Source organism: Vulpes vulpes, chromosome 12 (genome assembly GCF_048418805.1).
Source record: "Vulpes vulpes isolate BD-2025 chromosome 12, VulVul3, whole genome shotgun sequence".
Classification (NCBI taxonomy): domain Eukaryota; kingdom Metazoa; phylum Chordata; class Mammalia; order Carnivora; family Canidae; genus Vulpes; species Vulpes vulpes.
In genome coordinates this window covers 163,819,459-163,847,458 of record NC_132791.1, presented here as the reverse complement: position 1 = coordinate 163,847,458, position 28,000 = coordinate 163,819,459, and the positions used below count along the sequence as shown (strand labels likewise).

The 28,000-nt window shown below is 49.9% G+C and overlaps 1 protein-coding gene across 1 annotated transcript; it reads left to right on the top strand.

The window, feature by feature from the left end:
* The first annotated feature begins 37 nt into the window (after nt 1–37).
* Nucleotides 38–19,978, top strand: LOC112924672 (solute carrier family 2, facilitated glucose transporter member 5). Its single transcript, XM_026005073.2, has 12 exons — nt 38–397; nt 6,847–6,945; nt 7,527–7,687; nt 9,629–9,753; nt 13,829–13,981; nt 16,865–16,990; nt 17,098–17,285; nt 17,405–17,515; nt 18,000–18,101; nt 18,449–18,524; nt 18,997–19,124; nt 19,218–19,978. Exons 1-12 carry the CDS (start codon nt 365–367, stop codon nt 19,419–19,421), a joined length of 1,506 nt encoding a protein of 501 aa, XP_025860858.2. The 5' UTR covers nt 38–364; the 3' UTR covers nt 19,422–19,978.
* The last annotated feature ends 8,022 nt before the right edge of the window (nt 19,979–28,000 follow it).

The window sequence follows — 28,000 nt, the reverse complement described above, 5'->3', positions numbered from 1 at the left end:
CGGCTTTCCATGTGTTTGTGACAGAAATAACCCTTCCAGTCACTCATCACGAGCCTGCCTAGTGGAGGCTTTGGCAGGAGCACGTACCACACTGTCCCAATCAGGAAGGCGCGCCGTGCCTGCGCTCCTGGGGGGGGCGCCCGCTTGCTGAGCGAAACCCCAGACGGTTCATTTAAAAGAAGTGAAAGAAGACGCACCTCTGGACTCCCGAAAGGGTTATTCGGTCTCAGGCTGGCTATAAAAATGCTATTGGCTGTTACTTGGCACGGCCAAAGTACAGCCAGAATGTCTTCTCTCTCTATTCAGTGCATTTGTTATTTTGGCTGAAAGGAAGTAAGCAGCAGTCCACGCTTGCAGACCAAAGATGGAGCAACAGGATCCAACCAAGAAGGAGGGGGTAAGTGGGCCTCCCAGCAAAGGAGGGAGCACGAAGCAGCCTGCTGCCGGGGCCTGCTCGGCATTGCTGGGTGGGGATGGCGGTGGTGGTGGGGTTCTGTTGGAAGGAAGGTGCTCCTCAGAGTTCACTTAGACAGGGACTAGAGGACAGATTTAGGGGATATTGAGATGTAGAGATTGTTCGGGGATCATTCTACTGGAACAGCTTTGAAAAATGCCTGCAACCAAATTGAAGAGATGCAAAGGGTTAAGTTGTCCCCACTGCCTCCCCCAGAAAAGCTTGAAGGGCAGGCATTCTGCAACCAGCCACAAAACCCTTTACATGTTGCCGGTGAGGTGCATTTTGATCTGTTTGGATTTTGGCTTCAGAAACATCTTCTTTAGGTTTTTCGGCAAGCCACATGGCTGGGCTGACATGGCAGGAAGGTGGGCACAGAAAAGACTGTGCAGGACTCGAATCGAATTCAGATCTGTTGCAGAGAGTCCCAGCCTTTTAGATGAGAGGCTCCCTGGTTTCTGGATCTTTTGCCTCCTACCCCACTCCCCTCACTCAAAGCATTTCCATTGTACTTTGAGAGTCACCCCATTGAAGAAAATACATGATGATAGAAAGATTATGAATTTACTATGAACGCTTTCAAGGAATTTGCGTTTTATTTGCTGCAACAGCATTTGCTTGTATTTGTGGCAGCAGAGGTACATATTTGTGCAGATTATTATTGAACCGGGCATGGATATGAGACCATTAGCACAGACAGGTTGGGAGCATGCTCTGTAGCTTGCGGGTTAAGAGCAGGTTTTCGAGCTGGAAGCACCTGGTTCCCTTCCTGCTCCATCCTATTCTAGCTGTGGGAACCTGGGCAAGTTATTTAACTGCTCTGTGCCTCAGCTTTTGCATCTGTAAAATGGGAATGATAACCCTACCGCTTCATAGGGCTGCTGGAGCAAATAATGAGATAATGTACTCAAATTACCTGGTACATCATGATTCCCCCATAACTGATATTACTTTGCTCACCCTTTAGAGCAGGGCACTAATGGCATTTGGGGCCAGAAGATTCTTTTTTCTTTTCCTTCTTTTTTTTTTTTTTTTTTTTTTTTTTTTTAGGATTTTATTTATCTATTCATGAGAGAGAGAGAGAGAGAGGCAGTGACATAGGCAGAGGGAGAGGCAGATCCCAGGACTCTGGGATCACGACCTGAGCCAAAGTCAGGCACTCAACCACTGAGCCACCCAGGCACCCCAGGGGCCAGAAGATTCTTTGCTGTGAGGGGCTGGCCTGAGTATTGCAGAATGTTGAGTAACATCCCTAGTCCTTTCTCATTAGAGGTGTTCTCGTACCCAGAGAATCAGAGCTTTCCAGGTTGCTGAGCACCTTCACATGGATCTTGTTAGACTCTCGTGACAACTAAGGAATCATTATACTGCTCAGTGTTAACCCCCCTATTTTATATAAAAGGGACCGTGCGGTGACAAGAACTTAGGGGCTCAAGGGTCAGGAGAGGCCCTCAGCTGCTCTGTGCCCTCTCTTCAAAGAGGAACAGGCTGGCCATCTGTGCCCCTGGGTGAGGCTGCAGAAGAACACCCCGCATGGTGGTCCCTGAAAAGAAGCAACACATTTTGAAAGGATATGATTAAAATGGTCACAAGCAGAAGGTGTAGGCTCCCTGGATTCTCCAAGGGAGGAAGCCTCCTCCAGTGGCAGGTGGGATGAAGGCTATCCCTTCCTGGCTGCCTGAGGGCAGACCTGCCCCTTTGGACAAAGGCCAGGACACGTGCTGGGCTTCCTGGGATACCCGAAAACAAAATGATTCCCATGGTGGCTGCTGGTAAGAATCTGCAGATTACTGAGTGAAGGGGGGGCGGTTAGGAGGTGAGGGAAAGTGGGAGCCCCTGGGAAGCCTGCAGAAAGCAGGGACTGTGTGCGCTGATGGAGGGGGTCCAGCTCTCTGTCCCCCATTGGCTGTGTGACCATGGGCTCACTGGCCTTTGGTTCTTCATAAGTAAAAAAGAAAAGACGAGAATCTAATCAATGGGCATCAAGGACTTTTTACCAAGGGAAAGGACTCTTGGCCTGGAGGGGGGGCGGGGAAGTCCAAGCATTTTAGAAAATGAAAGCACATAATTTTAGGGGGGGTACATCCACCATCAAAACACCCAGCATCTTGGAACAGGTAACCTCCTTTCTGACTCTATCGCTGCTCATGATGATGATAGCAAGCCTGTGTGTAGCACTTACTCTAAGCCAGGTGTGGCTCTAGTGTTTTTCAGGTATAAACTCATCCATTCTTCACATCAGTCCTATGAGGGAGGGAGTATGGTTCCCCCTTTTACAGGTGAAGGATCTGAGACACAGAGAAGTCCAGTAACTGGCCCAGGTCCACCCAGGGAGCAGCAGGAGCTTGGGATCCGATCCCAGGCTCTTGGGCTCCCCCCTCACTCTGCCCTGTGCTCTAAACCACCATGGCCACAAGACAAGGCACCTCTCTGTCCCTCCCTTTCCGTTTGTGAACTTTGGGATCAATAGTGTGAGAAAGTGATTCAGAGTTAATAATTCATAAGAACTAACTTTTCTGGAGATGTGTGTGTTTTTCTGGGGGATCCCTGACAGTGGGAATGGATCCAGGAAGCAAATTCCCAAAGGGATTTGTTTGGGGCAGGGCTCCCTTCCCAGCAGCCTTGAATCACACCCATTTGGAAGACAGACCCCGAAGGCCGCTATTTTACTAAGTCTCAAAATGTGTTCATGGTTATGAAACCGGAAGCCAGTTTACTGTGGGCATGAAGAACGTGCGATTTCTCCCAAAAGCATAGCTGAGTCATGGCTCCCCTTGGCCTCTGAGGATACACGCCCCCCCCGCTGCCCCCTTCATGTCTGAAGGCCACTTGTCATTTATATAAGCTGCTGGAAGACCTGCGTGGCTCTCGCTCATGCCCTAATCCAGCTCAATACTTGATATTTTTCCTTTTCCCAAGAAAGAAAGAAAGAAAGAAAGAAAGAAAGAAAGAAAGAAAGAAGAAAGAAAAAAGAAAGAAAAAAGGAAGAAAGAAAGAAAGAAAGAAAGAAAGAAAGAAAGAAAGAAAGAAAAGAAGGAGAGAAAGAAAAGAAGGAAAGAAAGATAGATGGAAGAAAAAGAAGAAAGCTTAAACCATGGTTTTCTTTTACACGCTTTTTTTTACATATAGTACCTTTACTGAGAACATAACTCACAGATCATGCAGTTTACCCCTTGAAAGTATGCAGTTTTGGGCAGCCCCGGTGGCCCAGTGGTTTTAGCACCGCCTTCGGCCCGAGGTATGATCCTGGAGATCCAGGTTCGAGTCCCACGTCCGGTTCCCTGCATGAAGCCTGGTTCTCCCTCTGCCTCTCTCTCTCTCTCTCTCATGAATAAATAAATAAAATCTTTTTTAAAAAGTATGCAATTTGGATAAAATATACCCATGAATAATTCACAGTTGGGCAACCATCAGCATGATCAAGTTTAGAACATTCCCATCACCCTGAAGGAACCCTGTACCCACCGGCAGTAATCCACATCTCTCCCCAGCCCCTGGCAACCACCAATCTACCTTCCGTCTCCGTGGATTTGTCTGTTCTGGACATTTCACAAAGATGGGGGCAGACAGCGTGACTGGCTGCTTTCGCTTAGCACACTTTCGAGGCTCAGCGCCTTGCAGTGCTGAAGGCCACTTGCAGTGTGTGTCCTTTGCTCTTCCTTTGGGCAGATCATCTTCCATTGCATGGATGTCCTGCACCTGTTGGTGTATTCTTCAACTCATGGACATTTGGATCGTTTCCCTTTGGGGGCCGCTAGGAATAACGCTGCCAGGAACATTTGTGTTCAACTGTTTGCGCGAACAAGTTTTGGTTTCTCTTGGGTACACACCTGTGTGTGGAATTGCTGGGTCGTACGGTTACTCTGTTGAACTTTGTGAGGCTTTCCAAAGCGAATGCATCATCATACAATCCTGCCAGCACCACGAGAGGGTCCCAATCTTCCCCTTGCCAACACTTTTTATTACCTGTCTTATTGATTTTAACCATCCTTGTGAGTGAGAAGCAGTATCTCATTGGAGCTTCGATTTGCATTTTCCTGATGGGGTACCAGTGCTTTGATTTTGCTCCCTAAATGGTCCTCAGAGCTGGTACTTCTGCCCCTGGCTCAGCCATGCCCCACCTGAGCCCCCCTTGCCTGACACTTCTGACACCTCTTTTAAACCATTTCTGGGTTTTTTCTTTGTAGAGCTCACTACAGTTATAGTTAAACTATTAAAATACTATGTCTTTTTTTAAATATCCGCCTTCCGCATTGGACCATGATGTTGAGGGCAGCTGATCTGCTCATCAGACTGTAGCGTGGTGTCTGGAATATAGTCAGCTGTCAACCACTATTTGTTTAATGAATGAAGGCGTTTGGACCAGCGTGGTCAGTGAGAACCTACCCAGAATGTCTTTGCTGTTTCGACAGAGGGTAACCCCTGACTCCTACAGGTCCATATACCCTACGCCTGCATGTGCCTATGGCACATTCTTGAATTCAAGGAGGAAGACAAAAAGCATAGAAGTTAAATTGTACGCTCTATGCTTAGGGACTCTACAGCCTGAGTTCTTTCTGATAATGTTCCCTGGGATCTCATAAAAGCTGTCAGGTTGCTGGCTGTCCAGGACGCCTGGCAGCCTCCCGCATTCTGGGGCACCAGCCAGCTCCCCAGCAGAGCTTTGCTAAGGACTTCAAACCATAGGACCCATCAAAGTAGAAAGTGGTCAGGAGTTGCAGTTGGCGGCATGAGTGAAGCCTGTTGTGTTTCTAGTTAATCATTTACCTAGAAGAGAATTAGAAGAGGAAAACTTTATCACTTTTCTCCTTCCTTCCTTCCTTCCTTCCTTCCTTCCTTCCTTCCTTCCTTCCTTCCTTCCACGAAATCAAGCAATAGAACAGCCACAGGGGAGGGACTTTGTTTTGTTCTCCACTATATCCCCAGCACTTAGAACAATGCCTGGCTCGCATTTGAGTGACTGACTGCCCAGAGCACTTCAGGTGGGAGGTGAGCTAGTTCAGCCCCGTCCTGCATCTGGGGTGGGGGGGGTGTGCTTGTGCCTGTTTATGCACCTGCCTTTAGGGGATGGTGGAGGTTGAGGAGAGGCTGGAAACTGGAGCCCATGGCTCTTATCTCCCTTACCAGAAATTTCCTGCTGAATTAACCATTTGTTCATTCATTTGGTGGAGGGAGGGGAAGGGCGAGGTTTCATTTATGGGGGCTCCTTACAGGTCTCACTCCTGCTCCTGCTGTATGGAGCACCAGCTCATGCTCACCGGGGCAGCAGGACAAGGCAGGGATGGCTACAGGTTCTCTCCCTGCCCTGCTCTTCACTTAACTCGCTGCAGAGGCACTGCCGGGAGGAAGACCTGAGGGCCTCGGCTGCCATGGGGGGCATGTGTCCCCTGGATGGGGCCTCCATGGGAGCACATGGATGATGGTGCCCAGGGGAGGCTTCTGAGAGCTGCGTCCAGGCCCTGGTCTGTGGATTCACCTCCATAGCTCGACACTTTCATAATTCAACCTTGTAACAGCTCTGAGGGAGTGTGATGACCTGCCTTTTGAAGATAAGGAAACTGGAGATTCTTGCAATTAAGCTAGCAAGCGGCAATGGGCAAACATATTATAGAATCCATAGATTCAAAAAAAAAAAAAAATAGAATCCATAGATTCTAAGAGAAGCTTTTTCCACTTTTTTCTCCAGGTTTTCATGATCTTGCTAATGACTTCCTCTTGCCATTAAATAAGTATTCATTTTCCTCATGTATCAAAGGGGGATATGATCACAGAACACTGGTGTTTGAGTCCCCAGAAACCTGGATTTATATATTTTCTCTCTGTGTGCCTGTTCCATCAAAAGTCCAGAGGCTAACGAAAGTTAATCAGTGGCCCTCAAGAAACAATTAAAATTGTTCACATTTTCTTCTTTTTGATTTTTAGGGGAGTTTGTGTTTAAGGCAGGACTTGAGTGCATTTGCTACTGTCAGCACATACAGCCCCGTGGTAGGAATGTTATGGAAGCATTTCAGACATGAGGTAGAGTGTTGGAGTAGGTGAGCCTTTGGTGTCTTTCTGACCCGGCGGTTCTCAGGGGCAATTGCCTCCCCCAGCCCGGAGGACGTTTAGCAATGTCTGGAGACTCTGGGTTGTCACAGGTAGGGGACAGGTGGCCCTATAGTGCCTACAGGACAGCTCCCCAGAGCAAAGAATTATCTGGCCCTAAGTGCTACAGTTCAGGGAACCTACCAGGTTAGGTGGGTAGAGGTAGGCTTCAAGATAGGGAGCAGTCGAAAGACTACGGGTCTTCAGATTCTCTGGCATCCTTCTATATGACATTGGAGTAAATCAGGAGTTCCCTTGAACCCCAGCGCCTCCTATGACCTGAGCCAGGATTTCTCCTCCTCCCGCAGAGGCTGACACTTGTACTTTCACTGGCGATGCTGATAGCAGCCTTTGGGTCATCCTTCCAGTATGGGTACAACGTGGCCGCCGTTAACTCCCCTGACGAGGTAGGTCCCTGGGGTGAGTGAGACACAGCCACCCACAAACGAGGAGGGGGGCTTGGAGCTCCCTGGACCTGGGCATGTCCACAATGGTGGCAATAGGTGCACACCCAGGCACACAGTGTGTCCTCAGGTAACAGGAGAGGGAAATACCCACGAGACACACAGCACAAGCCCAGGAGAGTGACTGGTGGGCACAGGACCACGGGGATGGGCCCAGTGCCCCCGGCCTCAGCTTCTCCTGGAGAGCCAGGCCTGGTTGTGCATGCTGGGGCTGGCCTCGGGATTGCGGGTGGGGGCTCTGGTCTTCTGCAGCCTTGCACTGTCCAGAGGATTCTGGAGGGTCAGGGCTCATGCAAAGGACCAGAGGACTGGAGTTCGGAACTTCAGGGGAAGTGTGCTTATCAGAGGCCTGGCAGCTCCCTGTGCTGGTGCCCAGGCTAATTGCTGTTCATACAACTTCATCCTTTTTCCCTTTCACTTTACTAGTGCCCAGGCCATCTGTCGGTTGGCCCAGCAGCTTACGGGATTCTTTTTGCAAAACCAGGTCAAGTTATTGTGGCACTCTCTTCTTCTTTGTTCTCCAGCTCATGAAAGCATTTTATAATGAGACCTATTTTGAACGTAACAATAACTACATAAATGAGTTTTCCTTGACCTTGCTCTGGTCTGTCTCCGTGTCCATGTTCCCCTTTGGAGGTTTCATCGGATCCCTCATGGTCGGCCCCTTGGTGAATAAACTTGGCAGGTAAGGCGATGTGAATTCCCAGCTCCTGAAGCTCCTAGATCCCAACCATTTAAAACGGAGGGCCAAAACTGAAATGGTTTTTTTGTTTGTAAAACTAGGTAATAACTGCTGTGATGATTTCTGTTTTCTTTTTTTTTTTTTTTAAGATTTTATTTACTTGACAGAATGAGAGAGCACAGCAGGGGGAGCAGCAGAGAGAGAGTGAGGAAAGCAGGCCCCCAGCTGATCAGGGAGCCTAATGCAGGACTCGATCCCAGGATTCTGGGATCATGACCCTAGCCAAAGGCAGACAGATGCTTAACTGACTGAGACTCAATCTTTGCCACTAATTCTAGAAACATTAGAGATTCTTGATCTCTAATGTTTGATTCCAAAAAAGGTCCTTAAGACATCACACTCCCTGGTATAAATTCCATGGGCATGAAAAAGTGGTTTTGTTATTAACAGTATTTAAGAGTCCCACCCCACCAGCCTTTTCCCTTGGCAGACAAGCTCAGAAGCTAGGTAAGGTCAAATTGTCTTCTTGGCCACAGATCTCTTTAGCTCAAGAGTCAAGACCAGAACCCAGTGCCTTCTCCAATATTTTTCAAAAAGAGTATGAGATTAGAAACATACAACCTCTGCTTTGGGATCTAAAATCCTAAGGTCTTCCTGGGAGTTTGGTGTTGAACTGAGCAGTTTTCCCTGGGGGCCAGGACGTTAATCAATCACAGGTTTGAAGGACAAGTCTTCTAAGGAAAGGACTTTGGTCCATTGGTCCTTTTGGTCCACAGATGGAGCAGACAGTTGCTTGTCCAGCTGTCTGCCTGAGAAGATGATAAACGCTATTCAGTAGTTTGTGGTTTTCCTAAGGATCTGTTCCTTATATAACAGTAGCAACCAACAATTTATTGATGGGTTCCTCTGTGCCAGGCTCTATCCTGAACACTTTTAGGCTTATTAATTCTTCCAATCCATACAAAAGCCCCATCTCCTTTTTCAAAATAGGAAAACATTTTCCCATGCTGTAACTTAGCCAAGATTATACAGCTAGGAGGAAATTCCATCTCTGGGCATGTCCAAATAACACTGTTGTATCAGGCAAGTATTTTCTTGATCTCTTGCTTTATTGCTTAATCACACACATAGTATCTTTTTCATACAAGATGTTTAAATGTTCCAGTGGACAGACTTAACTCTCCTTATGGTTTTTGCTTTTTGTGTCTGATGACAGCCTTCCCTATCTATCTGGAGTCACAATGATTGTCTATAATTTGTAAAATATTACAATTTTGCTTTTCCCAGATTTGGCATTTTATTTTGTTTGGTGTTTTTCTGTTTTAAGATTTTATTTATTCATTTATGAGAGACATAGAGAGAGGGAGGCAGAGGCATAGGCAGAGGGAGAAGCAGGCTCCATTGGAACCCCAATGCGGGACTCAATCCTAGGATCTCGGGATTATACCCTGAGCCAAAGGCAGATGCTCAACCACTGAGCCACCCAGGCATTCCTTGTTTGGCATTTTAAAACATTAAAAGATTTTTATATATGCTGTTGGATTCAGTCTGCTAATATTTCATGCACAATTTTTCCATCTATGTAATATAAGTGAGGTTGGCCTACCCATTCCTTTTAATGTCCTTATCCGATCTGGTTTCAAGATTACACTAACATCATAAGAGTTTATGATTTCAAAAACCCTTGAGTGTATTGTACTATGTGGCTCTTTCCCTCTGCTCCCCACCACTGATGTGCTGCGCACTGTGGTCATTTCCACTGTCTCACAGAAAGAATGTTCCCACACCAGGCTGTGCACTTGACCTGTCAGTCTTCGACTGCAGAGAGCATAAAGCAGCCACAGAGCCCGATGCTGTAACTGGGCGGACAGTTGGTGAACATCTATCTTTTAAATGAATAAGTGAATCCTGCACCCAGGCTAACTGAGATTTCCTCCTCTGCAGGAAAGGGACCTTGCTCTTCAACAACATCTTTTCCATAGTTCCCGCCATCTTAATGGGGTGCAGTGAGGTCGCCCGGTCGTTTGAGATGATCATTTTGTCCAGACTTTTGGTGGGAATATGTGCAGGTAAATGATACTACCCTGTGCTACCACTCTGTAATTTAGGATGATCGAGAACCTGAGTTGAAATTTTAAAACAATTATTTTATTTAATTTAAAATAATTTTTAAAAATTTTAAAACAATTCCATCTTATCTCCTCTATTGGTACATTATTTCTATGTCTTATTTTTTTTTTCTATATCTTATTTTAAAGATTTTTTTAGTGGTCAGCGTAGGATTTAAAATGTACATTTACAAATGATTAGAGTGTACTTTTCAATCAATAATAAACTGCTTCACACATTACATAAAAGAACTTGTAACCTTATATTCCCAATTCCTCCTTCCCAACCCTCATGTCATTCATGTGACTTTAAGTTTAAGGTATCCTGTGAATACACAAAATACTTAAAAAAAAAAAAAAAAAAAAAAAGGATAATCAATGAGGAGGGGCAGGCACCAGGGTCCAGACCATTCTGGGACCCCTGAAGGATGGAGATGGAGGCTGCTCCTCTGCCTCTGCCCTGAACCAGACTCTGGATCGGGGGCTTAGTCTCAGGGGTGGCCAAGGGCAGAGCATCCCTGTGCCGCTTCTGGTGAAGAGAGCCGTTCTGTGAAAGTCAGAAATACAGAATTCTGTTCAGAAGCTCGCTTCCCGTCTGGTCCTTTATCTTTGTGTTTTCTCAACTGCAGGAGGAACGGTGAGTGGGTGGTGACCCTTGATTAGTGAGCTGCATTTTCTTGTTCTAGGCAGAGTAGTTTGTGTCGTGTGCTGTAGAGATAAGACTTGTCTTCTGCAACTTTCGTTTTGGTTATCTATACGGGTGTGAAAATCGGGTTGCAATATAAAACAGGTCTCTGTTTTTTTAGTGGGTCTTGGTCAAAAAAAGCATGTTGACAAACAATCCAACATACGACTCCTTCTTTTATTTTTTTTTTTAAAGATTCTATTTATTTATTCATGAGAAACACACAGAGAGAGGCAGAGACACAGGCAGAGGGAGAAGCAGGCTCCATGCAGGGACCCCGATGCAGAACTCGATCCTGGGTCTCCAGGATCATGCCCCAGGCCGAAGGTGGCGCTAAACCACTGGGCCACTGGGGCTGCCCCCATGAATCCTTAATGAGAGCAGCCTTTCAACTTTTATGGGGAATGTGATCACAACTTTTATGTGATGTTTGCAATGGGCTTTTCAGGGGTCTGTTTTCATTTACTCCTCCAAGGCAATGACTCATTGGGGTCTCTCGCTTCATAAGTCCCAGAGCTATTTTGCAAACCCTCCAAAGCTATCCTTGGAGGCCATCCTTTAGTGGTCATAGGAAGCTCCCCCATAATTGCTTCAGACTGAAGAGATGGGGTTAAATCTATGTGTGGGGCCTTTCCCCAACCTGACATTCTTTTGTAGACTGTACTTCCCAGGGCTGGTGGGAGCGAGCAGGACACCTACTTTCGGGGCTGTGCGCCTGCCTTCAGGGTGGGCATCCAGGGTGGGCGCCCCCAAAATGCTGCATCCTGGGTGCCTTGCCAGCAACCCTGCACCTGGTCCTGGCAGTGCCAGCAGCTCTCATCTTCTCCTTCAAGTATGGGAATGAGGATAAATGATTGAGCTGGCTGGAAGCCAGCAAGTCCCTCAGCTGGTGCTAGTGGACAATGGGGGAGATGGTGAGGAGGTGGTGTTAGGGGAAATGTTGAGGAACTGTGGAGTCCAGGAGAAGAGGAAAATAAGATCCCTGAAGAGAGAAGAGGTCCTGTCAAAGAAAGTGATAGGCCCCATGACAAGCTACTCTGGTACAGCTTTCCCTGAGAGCGCTGGATGGCCCGAGGCCTGAGCCCTGAGGGTGCCTGGCCCTGTTCCTGCCTCCTGCCACCCCTGCTGGAACAGGGCTGATTTCTGGCTGGCAGGTGTCAGCAGTGGGCAGGTGCAGGCAGGCCCTTTTCTGTTGACCATCCGGCACTTCAGAGTTGGTCCCAACAGGGAAATGTTAGACTCCAAAAGAGAACAAATCACAAAACTCCCAACCTTTACTCTTAAATAAGCATGACTTTGAAGTCAGCAGTTCTCAAACGTGTTGGCCTCAGGCCCTTCTTACACTCTTAAAATTATTGAGGGTTCCAAAGAGCTTCTTTCTCATGTGGGTTGTATTGGTCAATATTTGCCATTTAGAAATTGCAACCAACGAATGTTCATTTAATTGACTTAAATGGCAACAGAAAGCCCATTACATGTCTCTAGGAGAAGAGTTGTGTATGCCAAAACAACAACAACAAAAAAAACTTAGTGAGAAGAGTGGCATTGCTTTACGTTTTTTTGCAAATCTCTTTAATGGCTGGCTTCATAGAAGACAGCTGGCTTCTCAGACCTGCTTCTGTGCCCCACTGGTTGTGTAGCCTCTGGAATGCTCCACTGTGTGCTCACGAGGACAAGAGTGAACAGGGCACTATCCAGGGATGATTGGAAAATAGTTTTGATCTCACAGGCCCCCTGAAAAGGTGTCAGGAGTTTCCTGGGTCCTCAGATCATGTTTGGATCTGAGGTCATAATGCATTTGTAGTTAATCCTTTCACATGGCTCTGGATAAAGTCAGGAAGGTGTGTGAGCCAGCAGCATGCTACTCAGACTTCCTAAAAAGGAAGTGAACAGCTGCCAAAGGTGGTATGGGACAACGGCAGTGCAGGGACATACAGTGGGACTTGAGATGCTCAGTTCACCGGCTCACTGTTGGCCAAGTCGCGTGGCAAGAGCGCCAGGCACATTCACCGAAGGAATTTCAAATGGAAAAGCCACTTTCCCGGACTCTGTCCAAATGGACCAGCTGGGATTGCCCAGCGGAGTCTCTTTTAAGTCAGAATAGAGACTGCTTCGCACGAGCATGAAGAGGACCCACCTCTTCACAAACCTCCTGACGTTTGCTTCTTTGATTTTGTCCCTAATTAAGCAACTTGCTGCTGAGATGTGGGGTTCCCCACCCTGGGCTCTGAGTGGTGACCAAGGAGCCCACCCGTCAAGGGCCCCTGCCTCCTCCCAGCCCTTTGGGCACTAGGCTTGCAAGGATCTCCCCCCAGCAACACCTCACCAGACTTCTCAGGGCTGCTGCAAAGGCTGCCCCTCTTTGCTCCGACAACTGGGATGAGCCGATGTGAATGAGCAGCAAGCCTCTTTTAAAACACTAAGCAGATATCCTTGGGCAGAATCGCAAGGCTTGAACACTTGGCTCTCAAAAGGTTCCTTCCTGTCTGGATGTCATCAAATACCCACCCGCTGCCAGCAGCTCCAATCTCCACGAGCCCTACACGGTTCCCCTCGACCTCCCTGTGGTTGGAGCCTCCTCTCAGACCCTTGTCCCTTGGAGCCCCAGCCTGACTCATGACTGGGTGTCCCATCCTTGGGGTACTAACAACCCAGCTGACCTCCATCCAAGATTCTCAGCCTCTTGTGCTTTTAGGGGAATTAAATGGGATGATATATGTGAAAATACTTTAGAGCCTATAAAATTAAGTTCCACCTATTCTTTCTTGTTTCAGTAAGATGAGAAAACTTAAAAGTTTAAATAGTGGGGATTCCAGAAATCTGAGGTAGCAATTATCTTACGATATATATTTACATTTGTCATGCTTACTGATAAATAGAGTTAGTGCTTCGGTGTCTGTGGGCATCTGTGCATCAGTTTGTTACATGATATACCTTCTCAGAAGGTGGAGCCGGTGGGCAGGGGTCCTTGGCCTTGTCTGAACAGACTCTCCCAAGAAGCCAGAGAGGACAAGGTGCCAGACCACACCTGGGCTTTTCTTCCCTGACATGAAGCCAGGTAGGAGGGCTGCCCAGAGGTCAGGCCACCCATGTCCCCTGCCCCCAGTGACACGTGTTGAAAACCAAGGGTGCTTGTCTGTGAACTTCCTTGGTTCAGACTATTTTCTCTTTTCCCTATTGCTTAAAGGATGAAGAATTAAAAGAGGTGTTTGCTTACTCTTGCCTCCTTGAGACAAAAGTTTCAGCCCAACTAATGTGATTACTGGATAAGAACAAGTGTGTTTGGAGATGCAGCTGATCTCTCTCAGACTAATGTTTCCTGACGGTGTTTTTACTTCCATCCCCTGACAGGTCTGTCTTCCAACGTTGTCCCCATGTACTTGGGGGAGCTGGCTCCTAAAAATCTGAGGGGGGCCCTCGGGGTGGTACCTCAGGTCTTCATCACTGTCGGCATCCTTGTGGCCCAGATCTTTGGTCTTCGGAACCTCCTTGCAAACAAAGAAGGTAAGCTCAGGATCGCCTGCAGACCCCACGCTTCCCTCCTCGAGAGCCCAAGTCCAGCATATAGTAGGTGCTCAGTAACAGGCAAAGGCAGTGATACTTGCAGGGTGCCTGGGTGGCTCAGTGGGTTGGGTGTCTGCCTTCAGCTCGGGTCATGATCCCAGGTCATGATCCCAGCCCTGCATGGGGCTCCCTGCTCAGCGAGGAGTCTGCTTCTCTCTCTCCCTCTGCCTGCTGCTCTCCTACTTGTGCTCTCTCTCTTTCTCTCTCTCTCTTTCTGTGTCAAATAAATAAATAAAATCCTTAAAAAAAATAGTCACGCCAACCAAAATGTATAACATGCTTATTGGGGGCCAGGCACTATGTCTTTATCTTAATTCCATTCAATCCTCCAAACAACTCTATAAGGCAGATACTTATTATGCCCATTTTACAGATGTGGAACCTGAAGCATAGAGAGATTGGATAACATGTCCGAAGTCTCATTAGGATGCACTTCAGGTGGCTTGGGCCTAGGTCCATGTTAAACACTGATCCCCCTTTCAATGCCCCTCATAAGGAGCAGGGACCAGAGGTCACAGGGCTAACTTCCTGTCTCCCAGTGATGGCACGTAAATGATCAGCAGGACGCAGGGCAATGTGCAGAGCCCTGGTGTCCCATAAAGTGTTTGCCAGTGTACAGCAGGGAGCCCGGACTGGGGCGGGGGGGAGAGGAGGACAGGCATTCCTGACACAGGCATGGGGGCAGAAGTGCAGAAAGTCTCTGTGTGTTCAGGGCACTACAACTGTTGTGTGGACTGCATTTGTCCCTCCATCCTTTTTTGAGGCTATTCCCCTCTTGGGGCCCTTCCTCTGGACAGAGCTTTGGCCTTATTCGTCATTGAATCTCCAGCACAATTCCTGGCACGTAACAGATGCTCAAGAACAAGGAAGGAGGGAAGGAAGCCCAGATGAGAGTAGCAGTGCAGGAGGCAGGCAGTCACGGTGCAGTGGTTGTGAAGAGGTCTGACAATCTTCTTGAAAAGATTGCAACAGGGTGTCTGGATTTGGCAGTTTGGGGTCTCCAAGAGGAGTTTCCATGGAGGGGGTGGGGTGGGGGCCAGAGTCAGATGGCAGTGGCCCAAATCGGAGATGAGTCCATACGTGTGGTGGGCTATACAGGGCGACTGAGTCAGAGTCTGGGATTAGCGGAGCCCTGGATTCAGGACAAGGGAAGGGAGGAGGTCGGGAAAATGATGAGCCACCCAGCGGAGCAGTGGGCAGGGCAGAAGCTGAACCTACTGCATGGGACTCATTTTCTTAGGGGGAAGGTTCAGGGGTTGAAACGGGACTTGAAAAAGATGATGTTGGGGTGCCTGGGTGGCTCAGCCAGTTGAGCGTCTGCCTTCAGCACAGGTCATGATCTTGGGGTGTGGGATCGAGCCCCACGTTGGTCTCCCTAATCAGCGGGGAGTCTGCTTTGCCCTCTCCCTCTGCCCCTTCCCCTGCTGGCTCTCTCTGCTCTCACTCTCTCAAAGAAATAAAATCTTTAAAAAAGAGATAGAGAAAAAGATGACGTCTAAATGCGGGTGTTCTTTGTTTACTCCTCTTCCATTTCAGGAGTGAGACTCGCTGGTTGTCACAAGGCCGTCATCTAAGTCTGAGCCTCAGTCTGTATAACAGGTGGTGAAGAGTCCCCAGGGCTCAGCATGCCTGGGTCCAGCTCTGAGCTTTGCCCCTGATCTTGGGCACAGGGCCTGTGGCCCCTGTGCCTGCGTTTGCAGGCATAGGGTGGGGTTGGTCCTGGCACCTGCCTCACTACGTGGCTGTGATGGGGAAGTGAATTAACACACGGAGAGCCATTAGGACAGTGCCTAGCACGCAGATGTCCACCATCGTCACTGACTGCAAGCCCTAGGAGAAAAGAGGGAGAGTCAAGGTGTTAAGAGCTCCTAGAAGGGGCCTGAGTGACTCATTCACTCATTGGACCAGTTTTATTGTGCAAAATAACACAAGAAAGGAGAAGCACATAAGACATAAATGGACATATCTTCGCTCTGCCAGAGATCAAACACCGGTGCTCAGTCTGGACACAGATCTGGAACTAGAACCAGGCCAGTCCCCTAGAAGCTTGCTTGCTTGCTTGCTTGTTTTTTTAAAAATATTTTATTTATTTATTTGACAAAGAGTTAGTGAGAGATTGAACACAAGCAAGGGGAAGGGCAGAGGCAGAGGGAGAGGCAGGCTCCCCCTGAGCAAGGAGCCCCAACATGGGGCTCGATCCCAGGACCCTAAAATCAGGACCAAAGGCAGACACTTCACCGACTTGGCCTCCCAAACACCTCGCCCCACTGGAAGCTTTCTGCATGCCCCTCAACCATGGCCTTCCCACCCCCACAGGGAGCCAACTGTGCTGATGTTTACCATCTCATCCTTGCATCTCCCTATAGTTTTTTGTCACCTTTTGCAAAGATCAAGCTAATTTTCTGTTCCTGGACTTCATCCAGTTTTGGACCATTGTGTGGACCACTGCCGCCACCACCAAGTTTGGCTCCTGTGGGGGTTTTCAGCACAGTGTAGAGTTCTGTTCTGTGAATACACCGTGCTTCGTGCATCCATTCTACCATCACGGACATTTGCATTGTTTGTGGTTTTCATTTCGATGGTCAGTGCTGCTCGGGCCATTCTAGTTCAGGTGTCCTGGTGACCCCAACAGAGTCCTGAGTGGCATGCTGCATCAGAGCATGGGAGGGTGTCCAGTGTCACCAGCTCTGTGTCCAACCCTTAAGGAAACCAGTCCAGGATAGACTGGGATAGAGTGGCACCTGGGAGAGCAGGTGCTGGGGGCGCAGAGGGCAGGTGACCTGGCTGGGACCGGCTCTCACGTGGACACCGGCACCCCTGCAGGCTGGCCGATCCTCCTTGGGCTGACTGGCATCCCAGCGGCTCTGCAGCTCCTCTTCTTGCCCTTCTTCCCTGAGAGCCCCCGGTACCTGCTGATCCAGAAGAAGGATGAAGAAGCTGCCAGAAATGGTGAGGCTTTACTGTGTGGGGCAGAGTGGGCAGGGGAGAGAGGCTGCAGCATCTTGGCCCTGGGAAGTTGGGGCACCCTGAGCCGATGCCCTGCTCCCTGCCATTAGCGCTGAAGAGGCTGCGAGGCTGGGACAACGTGGAGTGGGAGATGGAGGAGATCCAGCAGGAGGACGAGGCGGAGAAGGCGGCAGGCTTCATCTCCGTGCTGAAGCTGTTCAGCATGAGGTCCCTGCGGTGGCAGGTCATCTCCATCATCATCCTCATGGGTGGCCAGCAGCTGTCGGGAGTGAACGCGGTATGGGGGCTGGGCTGGGGGACTGTGGGGCTGTGGGGCCAGGGGGCGGTGTCATCAGGGGGGTGGCGGCATCACAGGCGTTGCCCTGAGGGCCCCACCAGCCTCTGGGTACCTTCCAGATCTACTACTATGCAGACCAGATCTACCTGAGTGCCGGGGTGAACAATCATGATGTCCAGTATGTGACAGTGGGCACCGGGGCTGTCAACGTGCTGATGACCATCTGTGCCGTGAGTCTGCGACAGCCACCACGGATGGAGGACATCTTGGGGGGGAGGGTCCTAGCCAAGGAAAGAGCCGGATCCGAGGTGCCTCTTGGTCTCCTCATCTGCAGCCTCTGGCCCTTGTCAGATGACAGCCTGTCTCTTAGGAGAGGCAGCCTGTGCAACCCCCCCAAGGTGGGGAACCCTGCTCCAGAGTCTGGAAGCTTCCACTGCGTGAAGTGGCTCTTCCCCAATGTCTGGCATTCGGGGTTGCTACCTGTGCCAGGAACGCGTGGGACCCCTGGACTGGCCAGCGTGGGGGCCTGCTGGGGGGCATGCACATGGGCAAGTGGGCACACGGTCTGCCCGCGTCTCCTCACAGCTGCCCCTCCAGAAGGGGTGTGTGGGACGAGCGGGGGCTTCCCAGGAAGGCAGCTCCAGGCAGAGGTGCGGCCTCCTGTCCCGCAGGGCTCTGAGCCTCTCTGCTCATCCTGCGCCCCCTCCCTTGCAGGCGTTCGTGGTGGAGCTCCTGGGACGCAGGTTCCTGCTCCTTCTGGGCTTCTCTGTCTGCTTCACGGCCTGCTGCGTGCTGACGGCCGCTCTGGCCCTGCAGGTGAGGCAGCTGGGGCTCGGGTGGAGGCAGGAGTCTTCTGTCCACCCCCTGAGCCCGCGCTTGCAGTATGAGGGGGGAGACCAAAGTGGTCTTTTAGCAGCTACAATGAATCAGATGCCTGGGGACCATCTGCAGGCCCCCGGGGCCCCCACCCCAAAGCAGCCCACTGCCACTGATGGCCGATTTTCTGGAGGCCTCTGGGGGGTGCTGCCTGTTGGAGGAGCCAGGTGCCCTCCTCCCCCAGCCCTTGCAGAGCGGCTGGCCCTCTGAGGACCCAAATCCCCGACGTTCCCCATCCCTGGTTGCCTGCTTTGCAGGTGTGATCCAACTCTGTTCTCTCCCCACAGGACACAATATCCTGGATGCCTTATGTCAGCATTGCCTGTGTCATCTGCTACGTCGTAGGACACGCCCTTGGGCCCAGTATGTACCCCAGAGCCGGCTCTATGCTTTCTGCATCTCTTCCCCTGCACCATCAGCCCTACAAACCTCTGTTACCTGGAAGAGGCTCCTTGGAGACCGGATACAGCCCCCAAAAGGCTTCTCCCCCTGCCTTCTTATTGCAAAGGGGTTTGGACAGAGCATAATTAGAGTTAAAGTGGTAAAGCAGCCTGGACTGTGTGTGTTGAAATGCGCCATATGATTGGCGTAGAGACCCTTGAGGGTGGTCATGGGCCCCTTTTAGGGACGTCACAGAGTGTCACCTGTGGTGCCAAATTCTTGCTGTTGGTCTTCTTACCCTGCTTCTCCACAAGCCCTGGGGTACTGGAGACATACTGGCCCTTGGGCCCGTTGCCTTGGGTGCCCTGACCAGTAGGGGCTCCAAGACCCCGTGTGGTCTTGCTCTGCTTTCAGAGGAGGCAGCTCTTCCTCTTCTCTCACTCTGCCTCCCAAGGTCCCATCCCCGCGCTGCTCATCACGGAGATCTTCCTGCAGTCCTCCCGGCCGTCGGCCTTCATGGTGGGTGGCAGTGTCCACTGGCTTTCCAACTTCACCGTGGGCTTGATCTTCCCGTTCATTCAGGTGAGTGGGACCCGGGGGACCCAGAAGCACGAATCCCCAAGGGGGAAAGGGAGAACCTTTTCGAGAAAGTGAACCCTGGTCCCCATCCCTCAGGTGGGCCTTGGAGCTTACAGCTTCATCATTTTTGCTGTGATATGTCTCCTCACCACCATCTACATCTTCCTGGTTGTCCCCGAGACCAAGGCCAAGACATTCATGGAGATCAATCAGATTTTCACCAAGATGAATAAGGTGTCAGAGGTGCACCCAGAAAAGGAGGAACTAAAGGACTTCCCACTCTCTACTTTGGGGCAGTAACTCCGGAAGAGGAGCCTGCCAAGTGGGTCTGTGTGGAGCTTCCCTCTGGGCTTTTATTCCTGACCAGTAGTGTCTGCGAGCATCCAGAATGAGGACCAGCCCAGGGTGGAATGCAGGCCCCACTGGGACTGTCCAAAAGGCTTCTGTGGTGTCTCTCTCCAGACTGACCCACCATTCCCGATTCACCGTGAGCAGGTGCGTCTAGCTGTGCTGGGCTAGCCCTGGGGTAGTAGCTCCCGATAACACCTGCTCTTACAACGAAAATCATCACTACAGTGATGGGATGGAAGGAACCGCCTCTGGCCAGAGAAAGGAACTCTTCTGCAATCCCATGGGTCTTCTCAGGGCCAGAGGCCTGTATTCAAAGGGATCCTTCCTCTTGCCAGGTCCATCTTCAGAAATACCAGTCCTACAAAGTGTGATGTCTAAGAAACTGGGGCAGGTCCCTGTGGAGACTTTAATTGAGTCAGAGATGATTAATCCTGAATTATATTGCTGATGGACAATGGCATTGCCTCTGTATGCTCAATAAAACACGTATGATCACTTCTCACCAATACACACTTCTTTCCTAAAAGCAGGTAGAAGGCATGGGGTTGGGTGCTCCCTGTTCCTTCAAGCAGATTAAATGTGCTGCGGCACCAGCCCCTCGAGGATGTAAGTTTGGCCAGTTTTGCTTGTCCCGGAATCCCTCTGCCTAGAACAGAGCCTGGGGTGGAGGAGCACTCAGACAGTATTTGGAGGAAGAAGGGGAGAAGCAAGAGATGAGGTGGTTGCAAAGTTGTGGTTTTTAAAAATTTAAGATTGGGGCTCCTCTGCATGTCTTCAGGTGCATAGCAAACACCAAGGGGCCCTGGAAGTGAGGGGTGAGGAGAAGGAGGAATGCCCCTGCCCCCACACATGAGGCAGAGCTAGAGACTCTTCTTAGAGATGTAGGGGCTCAAGGGAGGTGGAGAACAGAATGGAGACCTGCTCCCAGGCATGAGGGAAGCAGAGCCGGGGCCACGTGGATCAGAGGTGGAATTAGGAGCAGCTTTCTTAGGGGTGGGATGGGGATTCCACAGGTGATGAATTAAATAACTTGTAAGAGTAGCGAGAGTCCAGAAGTGAATAGTACCCCGCTGTGGTTGGACCACCCTTGACTTCCTGCTGCAGGGACACACCATGTGCAAGGGGGCACAAGAAACAGCCACACATGCGGGAGCTTTTAGCACGGAGGAGCGGTCCCTCCGGGATTCCAGAATCCAGGAGACTGGAGCTTAAGTCTTTGGTCCTGCCTCTCAGTTATGGTGCAACAGGGGCTCCTTGCTCGGCTTTTCTGTATGTCAGTTTCCTCCTCTGTTAAACAGAGCTAATATCAGATGTCTCACATGGTTACGAGGATGAAAGAATATGTTTATGGTGTTTAGATCAGCAGCTGGCATGCATTATGTATTTAGTTATTTTTAAGAGCTTGAAAATGAGCATTGATCTTGAGGACAAATAAACCCACAGGTAAATATGCAGTGAGAGACCACTATGCATGTATAACTGGGATTAAGCAATTAAGCAAAAGAATGACATATGGTGAGAGCCATCTCACTGGTGCAAATAAGCCAAGATAGGGAGCCTAGGACGATCCATGTGGCCCTAGATGAATGTTGGAGATACTAGTATGAGCTCACATTCAGTTTAATATAAACACAGATTGCTACATATAGAAACACTGGGGCGCCTGGGTGGCTCAGTCAGTTAAGCATCTGATTCTTGATTTAAGCTCAGGTCATGATCTCAGGGTCGAGATCAGGCCCTAAGTCCTGGAGCCTGCTTAAGATTTTCTCCCTCTCCTCCCCAACCCCTCTCTTAAAAAGAAAGAGAAAGAGAAAGAGAAAAAGAAAGAAAGAAAGAAAGAAAGAAAGAAAGAAAGAAAGAAAGAAAAAATAAAGAACGAAAGAAAAAGAAAGAAAAAGCCACTTACAGATATGTTTAATGGGTCAGAAAACACAAGAGAGAGGATTGGGCTTGCACAAGGAAGGTGTAGAACCAGGGAAGACCACAGGATCGCTCCAGTGCAGAAGATGCAGTAGGAAAGTGGAGGATGGGTGTTCCAGGTGAGAGCCGCATGGCACTGTGGAGGTGTTCAGGGGACGTACGGGTCTATCTGAAATGAAGCCAGAAAGGTGTGGGTCCTTGGGAGCCAAAGTGAGTCTGGGGCCCTCCACACAACCTGGGTGTTGGGTGATCACTGGGTCTGAGGGAGGGCTGTGGCAGTAATAAAAAGGTGGGGGGGGGCAGTGGGTAAGAGATAGGGGGGCCCTCCAGAGCCAGCAGTGGTTGGGTTGAGACATGAGAGAATTCAGAGAGAGACCTGTAGGATTTAGGGACCACTCAGCCCTCACAGGTGAGGCACCTGGTGCCCTGCCCGGTTTCTGACATGCCAGTGGTGAAAGGTGTTGGGAACAGACTGGCAAGTTTGGGGAAAAGATAGTAACATTTTTGGACATGTTGTGATGGAGAAGCTCATAACATATGGAAGAAATGTCCAGAAGGACATCAGACATGGCTCTGGGGCTCAGAAGACAGATACCACATTCACATAACGTCTATTACAGTATAATGGTGAAACTATTGTGTTTTATTGTTGATTTCTTACTGTACCTAATTTATAAATTAAACTTGATCACAGGTATGTATAGGAGAAAGCAGTGTACCCAGGGTCCGGTGCTATCCACAGTTTCATGGAGGGTCTGGGAGTGGATCCCCCATGGATAATGGGGGGCTACTGTATTTCTTGCTTCCTCCTTTTACGATTCCTGTTTGAGTGTGTGCTTTATCACATGACATGTCCATGTACATAACTTATAAAAAATAAATACACATACACTGGAAGTTTGTGTTCAAAACTTTATTACTGATGGAATAGTACTACAGAAAAGGTTTGGAGACCACTAGGGGCTGAGGTGGCAACAAAGATAAGTGAAAATGGAGGAGAAAAATAGTTTGGGAGAATTGCAAAGTGTCAGGAGGTTGGAGGTTCTTTGGATGCTGACCAAGGTCAGTCAAGGTCAGGGCAATTAGCAAGTGAGAGAGGAGGAGGAGGAGAGGGGGGCTACAGACCCTGTTTACTCGCTGCAATGTGCACAGTGCCAAGTGCAGGGGCTGGCACATGGCGGGGGCTCACTGAATGTTTTCTGAGTGGCTGAGTATTGCTGGGAGCAGTTCAGGTGATAAAGGCAGAACAGAGCGAGGCTGAGGTGACGCTGCAAAGAGTATACCTGAGAGAGGTCACCAGCCCCAAGGCAACGAGCACATTCATCACCCCATCAGGCGGGTGGCAGGTGGCTTTCACCAGTGGGTTCCATGCTTCTGGATTTCATAGATCAAAATGCAGTGGACTAGGGACACCTGGCTGGCTCAGTTGGAGTATGTGACCCTTGATCCCCGGGTTGTCAGTTCGAGTCCCACGTTCGAGTCCCACTCGAGGGCATACAGATTACTTAGAAATAAAATCTTTGAAAATAAGACTCAGTGGACTGCATTGGACTGGACTCCCCCCACCCTTTTTTTTTTTTTTTTTGCAAGCAAAAACATGACAAAGAAGGAGAAGGAGAAACTCCAGACTACTACTATAATGAGAAAAAGACCATTTAAAAGAAAGCGCATTATTTCATGTAATTTACAGGAAAGACGTGATCACAAAATCAACTATCAACTGAGCAGAGGTTTCTTTGTAGAAGCCTCACTACACTGCCCTCTCCCCCCCCACCCCGGGAGGCAGGCTTCAGGACCAGGAGGGCAGTGATATTGGCCCTTTTTCTTATAAAAGGGCTTGTGGACTGTGTCTAAAGTCCCACTTTGGGGGCACCTGGGTGGCTCAGTGGATGAGCATCTGCCTTCGGCTCAGGTTGTGATCCTGGAGTCCTGGGATCGAGTCTCACATCCGGCTCCCCGCAGGGAGCCTGCTTCTCCTTCTGCCTATGTCTCTGCCTCTCTCTGTGTATGTCTCTCATAAATAAATAAATAAAATCTTAAAAAAGAAAAAAAGTCCTGCTTGGGCATGGGAGTGGGACAGGATCTTGCCATCTGAAATCTGCTCTCTCCAGGGCTGGTTCCTGGGTTCCTGGAGGAAGAATAAGGAGACAGGGAGCTGCCCTGGAAACACGTGAGATTCGGCTCTCTTACCCGCAAATGCTTCATCTTCGTCCTCTTCCTGCTGTTCCCCAGCCTGTTGACTGAGCAACACGGCAGTGACGCATGTGGGGCATATTCTGTCTGCAAAGAGTCTACAGTCTAGCCAGTGATCTGAAAACCGCATTGCCCTGGAGTGGCAATAAGAGAGGACAGAATGGGAGACCTGTGTGTCTCGTTCCGAGCCTGCTCTCAGCACTGACTTAATCATCTGAGCAGGGAGCTTGGCCCTCGCTGGCATCTCACAGATGTTGAATGAATGAATGTGAACTGGAACGGTCTTTGAAGAAAAGATCAACAGTGGGCCGAGCCTTCAAGAATGGGCGAGATTGGGATCCCTGGGTGGCGCAACGGTTTGGCGCCTGCCTTTGGCCCAGGGCGTGATCCTGGAGACCTGGGATCAAATCCCACATCGGGCTCCCGGTGCATGGAGCCTGCTTCTCTCTCTGCCTGTGTCTCTGCGCCTCTCTCTCTCTGTGACTATCATAAATAAATAAAAATTAAAAAAAAAAAAAAAAGAATGGGCGAGATCTGGGGTATCCCTGGGTGGCTCAGCAGTTTGGCGCCTGCCTTTGGCCCAGGGCGCGATCCTGAAGTCCCAGGATCGAGTTCCGCATCGGGCTCCCTGCATGGAGCCTGCTTCTCCCTCTCCCTGTGTCTCTGCCTCTCTCTCTCTCTCTCTCTCTCTCTCTCTCTTTCTCTGTCTTATTGTGAATAAATAAATAAAATCTTAAAAAAAAAAAAAAAAGAATGGGCGAGATCTGTACAGGTGCGGTGGAAAGGTGTTTGCACCTAGTGGAAGAGGGAGCAGCATGATGATGAACGTTGTCAATCAAGGATATTCATTCAATAAATATTTGTTGAGCACCTACTATGTGTCAGGCATTGGCTATAACGGATCTAGTGGCCAAAAATACAAGTAAATAAGCACTTAAGGTTATCGCAGAGAATACTCAAGATAGTGTTCAGAGCGTGCCAGGTGATGGGCGGGGCTTACTTTTGGAAGGGTGGTCCCAGAGAAGATGTTCCCGGGAGGCAACATTTGTCCTGCGATCGGATCGGGAGAAGGAATGTTTTAAGCGGGAGGAGCAGCGGGAAGGAGCTTGGTTTTGCCATCAGCTGGACTTTGCTGTGTGATCTCGCTAAGGAAATGTCCAGGGCTCAGGGCCCGTTCTTAGGCAGCTGAGAGAGCAGGGACCAAAGATACATGCCTTCCTAATGGATCAGGACTCCAGGCCTTGGGAGGAGCAGGGGCTGCAGCAGAGAAAACATAGCCTGGTCCTTTAGAGAATACCTAAATTGTCATGAGCAGAGCATTAGGGGAAATAGGGACTCAGGATCCCCTCTACCCTGTGACATGTCCTCGGTACACCATGACCTACGCACACTCCTGTGTTCTGCTTGGGTCATTTCATATAACGTCCACAGTATGCGTCCACGTTCCTATGCTCATAATTCTGTTTTGAAATGGCAGCCTGGCCTTCCAGTCAGGTGATGCTGTCATAAGCTATTCAGTCACTCTCTTTTTTTCAAAGGTTTTATTTTTAAGTGATCTCTACACCCATTGTGGAGCTTGAACTCACCACCCCGAGATCAAGACTTGTGCACTCTACACATTGAGCCAGCCAGGCAACCCCCGCTTTTTTTATTTAGCTGATAGAGTGAATCTGAAATGAACCTTTGTTCAAAATTCTAATGGCTTATTTAATACTACTAAGCGTAATTAGAAATAAATAGGCTGTATTTTTTTTTAATTTACTTTGCTCTTTCCTCTAAATGGACAATTAGTCCAGGTTCGTAAGAGGAGGCGCAGACGGAGAAATAACACAGGAGAAGCATAACACATCCAGGCGATCAGGCCCGACCTGGTTTCCAAGACTCCTCATTTCTAGGGACGATGGCACATGGTGTTTTCCCCTTCTTGGCGCACCTGCGGAGCTTCTGGTTTGGCGCTTGGCAGAGGCACAGACAAAATTCACGCAGCGTGTGAGTCTTATCTTATCAGTCAACATGTCCAAGGAAAATGTACTCCCTCAGCAGCGTCCAGAGGCCAGAGGGTTATAAAGCCATGCAGGCCCCGGGGGAGAAACGGGTGGTGCTACAAGCTGTCAGGGCGAAGCAGGACCCAGGTGCCGCTTCGGAAGCAGGGTGCACTGTTTTTCACCCAAACAGGGTTGAAGAAAAAAGGAGACAGGGACTCCTCCACCCACTCCACCCAAGGAGGGGTAAGTGCTGAGACTACTGTCACCATCCCTGTCCTATGGGAAGAGGGAACCTGTGGGGGAAGAGGAAGGCTCCAGAAATGCTTCCAGCAAGGAGAGGACAGCCCTGCTCCTGCCTTGCCTGGGGAGTTGCCAGCTCTGAGAGAGCGGGGTTGGGGGTGGTGAGCAAGTAGCTTCCCCTAACATCTCAGCTCAGATGCAGCACAGGGAGCTGAGTCAGAGCTAGTGAATTGTGGGAGGCTGGAGCACTTCAGAGATGCCACCTGCCCTCTAGCCTCTACCCGGTCCTGTTCTCCCCCCAAACCCAAACCCCGGCCCCTAAAGGTGCCTCATCCTGCTCTTGTCTGCCAGGCTGACTCCTAGGGGTGCCAGGCCAGGCAGCTGATGGGGATGGTGGGTCTCAGGCGAGCAGCAAGGCAAGCAAAGTTTTGGGGGGATGGTCCAGCTACCTTTTTTTTTTTTTTAAGATTTGTATTTATTTATTTATTTATTTATTTATTTATTTATTTATGAGAGAGAGAGAGAGAGAGAGAGGCAGAGACACAGGCAGAGGGAGAAGCAGGCTCCATGCAGGGAGTCCTATGTGGGACTCGATCTCGGGTTTCCAGGATCACGCCCTGAGCTGAAGGCAGGCGCTAAACCGCCGAGCCACCCAGGGATCCCTCCAGCTGCCGTTTTAGAGCCCTGGGCTGCAGCCACAGAGCCTGCCCCAATTCAGCCACCCCTGAGCTGTCCTGGGTGCTGTAGCAAGCAGCGAAGTGTGATTGTCTTTCCTGAGGGCCTGTCCTGCAGTAAAAGACAAGTCATGTATGTTCTCAGGGCATCGGTTTGTTGCTCCCTCCTTCTGGAACTTTCTTTCTGCAGAAGCTCACAGGCTGCCTCATCTCATCCATTCAGATCTCAGCCCAAAGGCTCCTCCTCAGAGGCACATTCCCCATCCACCCTACCGAACCCAGCCCGTCAGCCCCCATTGGCTTCCAACCCATCACTCCGTCTTACTGTCCTCACATTATTGTTATTTGGATTTCGCATATGTGTACAATTTTGAGGGTGGCTCCCTCATGCTCCATGAGGGCAGCATGCTGGTGGACCTTTGTCCTTGAAGCTGCCCCCACTTGGTCCAGGGCCAGGCACAGAGGACATGCATAGACAGGTCTTCCAGGAGGGAATGAGTGTTTGGGTGGCCATCCTTGCCCCTAGCCATCCGCCACCTCCAGCTGGACTCAGCATGGGTTCCCTGCTCCCCATTTCCGGGGGCCGAGGGTGACCCCCCAGAGCTCCTGACCATAGCCCCATCTCCCACCAAGACTCCAGCCCACGCTGCTGTTGGTGAGCCTGAGTGCAGCCTTTGGCTTGACCTTCTAGTATAGTTACAACATCGCTGTGGTTAACAGGCCCAACGAGCTGGGCACAGGGCAGGTGGGAGGCTGCCACCATCGTCCTTCCCCTTGTACTCCGCCTGGATGCCCACCTCTGTCTGGAGACCAGGGAATGATTTTAGTCATTTCCCCATCCTTTCCAGGCATATTGGGACAGAGGGGTGGGGTAGAAGTACACCTGAGTTCCCTGCCTGTGGCTTTGAGCCTCAGTCCCACAGCCCTTCCCCTGGGAAGACCACTTGCAGGTGGCAGAGAGACTGGGGTCAAGGAGGTTCAGGTTCCTCCCTGAACCATGGAGCATCTAGGGATCGGGACGGGGTGAAGGCAAGCAAAGGAAAAGGAGAAGGGGTCCTTGTTAGGTGGAGAAGATCCTGAGGGCAAAGTGTCCCCAAGGCCTCGTAAGGCATATGAGTCAAGAGAGAGGGACAGCCTCCTCTGATGAGTCAAGTTGAGGATGGAGAACTGACCATGGCTTTGACCTCATGGAGGGCATGAATGACCTTTACAAGAACAGCTGAGATGAGAGCTGGAGGCAAACATTTGACTGGAGTGGGTTCAAGGGCCAGTGGGTGGGATGGAGGAGAGACAGCAAAGACAGGCAGCTATTTGCAGGAGTTTTATTGCACAAGGGAACAAAAAATGAAACTCAGTGAAGGGAGATGAGGGAGTCATGTTAGGTTTTTATAGGGCAGGAGTCTAGTTTGTGTACTGAGAGGGAGTAGGCAATAAAAAAAGGAAGGAGCTATGATGCAGGACACACAGGGGACAACTGCAGGGAGAAAGCCCCATAAAGAGCAAGGACAGGACCCAT

Excerpts from the sequence above, each read along its gene's own strand:
- LOC112924672 (XM_026005073.2), top strand. The coding sequence starts at position 365 with ATGGAGCAACAGGATCCAACCAAGAAGGAGGGG. Across the intron at positions 6,946-7,526 it reads CCGTTAACTCCCCTGACGAG|CTCATGAAAGCATTTTATAA; the intron begins GTAGGTCCCTGG and ends TTTGTTCTCCAG. Across the intron at positions 7,688-9,628 it reads TTGGTGAATAAACTTGGCAG|GAAAGGGACCTTGCTCTTCA; the intron begins GTAAGGCGATGT and ends CCTCCTCTGCAG.